Source organism: Protopterus annectens, chromosome 3.part1 (assembly GCF_019279795.1).
Source record: "Protopterus annectens isolate FY-2018-M chromosome 3.part1, PAN1.0, whole genome shotgun sequence".
NCBI classification, from domain to species: Eukaryota; Metazoa; Chordata; order Ceratodontiformes; family Protopteridae; genus Protopterus; species Protopterus annectens.
Genome location: NC_056732.1, coordinates 1,847,801,239 through 1,847,805,186, shown reverse-complemented (window position 1 = coordinate 1,847,805,186; position 3,948 = coordinate 1,847,801,239). Strand labels below are relative to the sequence as shown.

At 41.0% G+C, this 3,948-nt stretch overlaps 1 protein-coding gene across 1 annotated transcript in view; it reads left to right on the top strand.

Moving 5' to 3' along the window:
• LOC122797917 (zinc finger protein 302-like) overlaps positions 1 to 2,946 on the top strand; it is a 116,271-nt gene extending 113,325 nt beyond the window's left edge. The window contains exon 4 of the mRNA XM_044066436.1: positions 2,930 to 2,946. Coding sequence (XP_043922371.1) covers positions 2,930 to 2,946 — 17 coding nt within the window. The remainder of the gene's footprint in view (positions 1 to 2,929) is intronic.
• Positions 2,947 to 3,948: the final 1,002 nt, after the last annotated feature.

Genomic DNA, 3,948 nt, shown 5'->3' with positions numbered 1-3,948 from the left:
AGAATTTTCTAGGAAAACTGGGAAAAAAAAAAGAGGCAGTGATTATGAATTCACACATACAAAAAAAGAACAGTGTGTTAACTGAGTGGGTTGTAGAGTAAGCTTGTGTTAAAATCCCTCTGTCAATGGAATAAAGAAGCCCAGAAATGATGTAAATAAATGCACCAGACAGCCACTAACCTTGTAGAGAGGAGGTTCATCCCTCTGTCAGTGGAATAAAGAAGCCCAGAAATGAGTAAATAAATGCACCAGACAGCCACTAACCTTGTAGAGAGGAGGTTCATCCCTCTGTCAGTGGAATAAAGAAGCCCAGAAATGAGTAAATAAATGCACCAGACAGCCACTAACCTTGTAGAGAGGAGGTTCATCTTGCAGAAGCAGCAGGAGACAAATTCCATTTAATCAAAGTTTTCCAGGTAAGCCGCAACATGAAATATTGTATTTGTTCATTAGGGCATCAGGAAGTTGGCCGTGTTTATTTGCAGTAATTAAACCAGTTTGTTTATTTTGTGTTTAAAAACACAGACATGAGTACCATACATGTGGCTTGATGTTGACTGTAGTATGTTGGAAGCATTAGTTAGCCAGTTAATTAGTTTCAGATTAGGGGAAGAGTAAGGTACATTTGTGTAAATATTAATAATTAAAACTTGAAAAAATCAAACAGCTTGTAGTTGATTGGAAAGCACATTATTTGTTTTGTTTTTGAGGGAGAAGCCATGTTACTAATATACTCCTGAGTAGAGAAGGGGGTTTTATGCAGACAGATATTGAGTAGAGAAGGGGGTTTTATGCAGACAGATATTACAAGCTATGATGAAGTTCCATGATCTTCATCCATTCTGTACAGCTACAACTGTACAAAACTGCACTAATATTTTGCAAAGACAAGGTACATAATGCAATGTATTCCTTTAACTTGACATGTTTAGTACAGTTTTAACTTGTGGTTAGAGGTAACAATACTTGGTGCAATACTGTATTGCAGTTAGATGTTTTAACATAGTTGTGCTGTGAAAGTCTGTTTGTCAGTTCTGGCATAGAATCATGCCTGACTTAAGGTACAATCACTCTGAATGATTTAGGACTTCACCGGGATGCATAACCAGTCAAACTTTAACAGACTGGGACTTGCAGATTTGCACAGTCCCTGGGAGATTTACAAGGATGGCAAGACTTTAATAAAGCTTCATAGCATATTAAAATAATGACCTTGCTAAAGCATTTGACACCATTCCCTATTCAGGTATTATTGATTAGCTCACCAGCCTGGGCATAAACCCTTACGTCACAAGATGGATCGCAAACTGGCTCTCAGACAGATCCCATAAAGTAAGAGTAGTGGGATCTATGTCCGAATCCAGACCAGTAACGAGTGGTGTGCCTCAGGGCTCTGTCCTGGGGCCCCTCCTGTTTGGCATATACTTCTCAGAAGTACAGGCAAGCACGGAACGGCTGTGGCTGACTAAGTTTGCGGACGACTGAAACTGGGTGCTATAATAGAGTCTCCGGCCGACATGGAGATCCTCCAGAAGGGCCTAAATGAGACTGATGCATGGTGTCAAAGCCATGATCTCAAGCTAAATGCAAAAAAATGCGTAGTAATCCCCTTTGGAAAAAACAGAGTACCCGTAAACTACAACATAGGAGGTAATCCCCTGAAATCTGAAGAAGAAATAAGGGATCTAGGGACCCAAGTAGATAGTCAGCTTTCCTTTGATAACCATGTTGCCAAAGTGGTTCGAAATTCCTTCTATGTGACCCATCTGATCACGAACAGGTAAGATCTAAGGATGTAATGGTGCCCCTCTACTCTTCCCTAATCAGACCCATTATTCAGTACAATGCACCAATTGGAATGTACCTGGCTAGACATCTCCAGCAGCTGGAGAGACCACAGAGGTACCTAACCAAGAGGATTACTGGCCTCAAGCAGTTGCCCTATGCAGCACGATTGAAAAAGCTAAGACTGTTCTCTGTTGCATACCGCTTTCTCAGAGGCGATCTCTGTCTAACGTACAGAGCCATGTCCAAACCAGAATTGTTGAACATGCTCCATCTTAGCAAAACCAAATCTACTCGCGCTACACGCTCTAGGGATATAAACCTCAACACAACAATGAGTAGAACATGCTGGAGGGATAGATTCCCTTTGCAGAGAATTCCCTTACTATGGAACAGGGTCCCGATCTACATAAGACAGAGCCCCTCACTATCGCTCTTCAAGAGGAACCTTGATGAGTGGATGGGTAACAGAAAGTTCACACCGGGGATCACACCAACAGCACTACTAGATAGGGGCCAAGGGTACTAGCTGCTAGTACAAGGGTCTAGGGAACTACTAAAGCCCCTTTGAATACCGCACAACGTGACTCGGCTAATATATGCCTTCGGGCAGATAGCCCAGTACCAACCTATGAACCTATATCTTGTTGGTATAGAGTTAATAGTAAAGGTCTGTTATAATTTCTAGTGAAACACTTTTTTCACAATATTCACAGAGGAATAGGAAAGTTAGGAACTACAGTAAGGGTGATAGAAAGAATATGTTTAGTATAAGCTACATTAATTCTGCAGTGATAAACTGCATTTTGTAAGACAGTGACACTGTTTTATAAGCAAAACACATTTTCCTTCACCCTTACCAGTAGTTCAAAGGTGCATTTTAACTTAATGCTTACAGTCTCAGTCACTCTGTTCGTAATCATGTTTGCAGTACTAATTATGTAGGCTGGTGTGAGCTGTCTTGTCACATTCAAACTAACAGTGCTTAAAAAGCAGACCACACATAATGCTTTTGCTACACTTCAGTTTAGTTGTGGTACCAAGTGTGTGTTATTCAGTTCAGTGATTAAACATATTAGATGTGAGAAACTCTTCTAATTTAATCAGTTGAAAATGCTTTTTCACATTTCATTTTTCTTTTTAGTTTCAGTTTTAAGTTGATCTCCAGCTTGTTGGCAACCAGGGATGTAAAATGTAATTGACTGCTGGTAGGCATTAATGAGTTAACAGGGTGGCCTAATGGTTAAGGTGTTTGCCTTACAAACACAAGGTACAGGGTTTGAATCTCACAGGGGAAAATTGGCTAGGCTTAAAATGTCTCGCAAGGGCAGTTAGTCTAGTACTAATCTATGAACCTATGAACAGAACTAGTGAAATATGATTGTGTGAAATTTGCTTTAAATTCCTGCCTCACATTTGGACTTTACAAATTCCATTCTTTTACTTCTTGCTGGCAGTAGCTGATAAGGGGTCTTGGAGTCAACATGTCATTTTTCCGTGTCACTCTTTCATGTTCAGTGGGTGAGAAGAACGTATGATAGGAATTATAGCAACGCACCACCAGAGTCCTTTCTGTAGCTCTAAACCATTTTTCTGTAACTGACAGGAGTCAGCATTTTCCAGGGTAAGGAGAGCTTTTAGGGAGTGCAGTTTCTTGTTAAGGCTCCTGGAATTGAGCAGTAACACCTTTAACTTGTGCTGGATAATTTTTCTTATGTTGGAAGGTTTATCTGTTGTGTAGTGCCTAAAATAGGCAAAATAGGGATGGATAATGTTTTGACCAATACCTCAAAGCTTAGAGGTGGCAATTGGAGAACATCCCTGGCAAAGCAGTGTGGTCTGTTGACTGTGTCCTCCCAGGCTGACAGATATTGGACCCCTTTGGAATGACACCAGTTGCTAAGCCAATTGTTGATCATTTTCTGTCTGTATTGTGGAATCATCTTTGGATATGGTAGATTACTGCTCAGTGTTGGCTCATACCTGCCTGTGACAAATATTCTGAGAGTTCAATCATGTCTCTCTTCATATACATGCAGAGATGGTGCAGCAGTAGCGTTGTCACCTCACAGGAAGAGATTCTCTGGTTCGGTTCTCGGCTGGGATGCCTTCTATGCGGATTCTACATGTCCTGCCTGAGTTTGTGTGGGTTTCCTCCGGGTG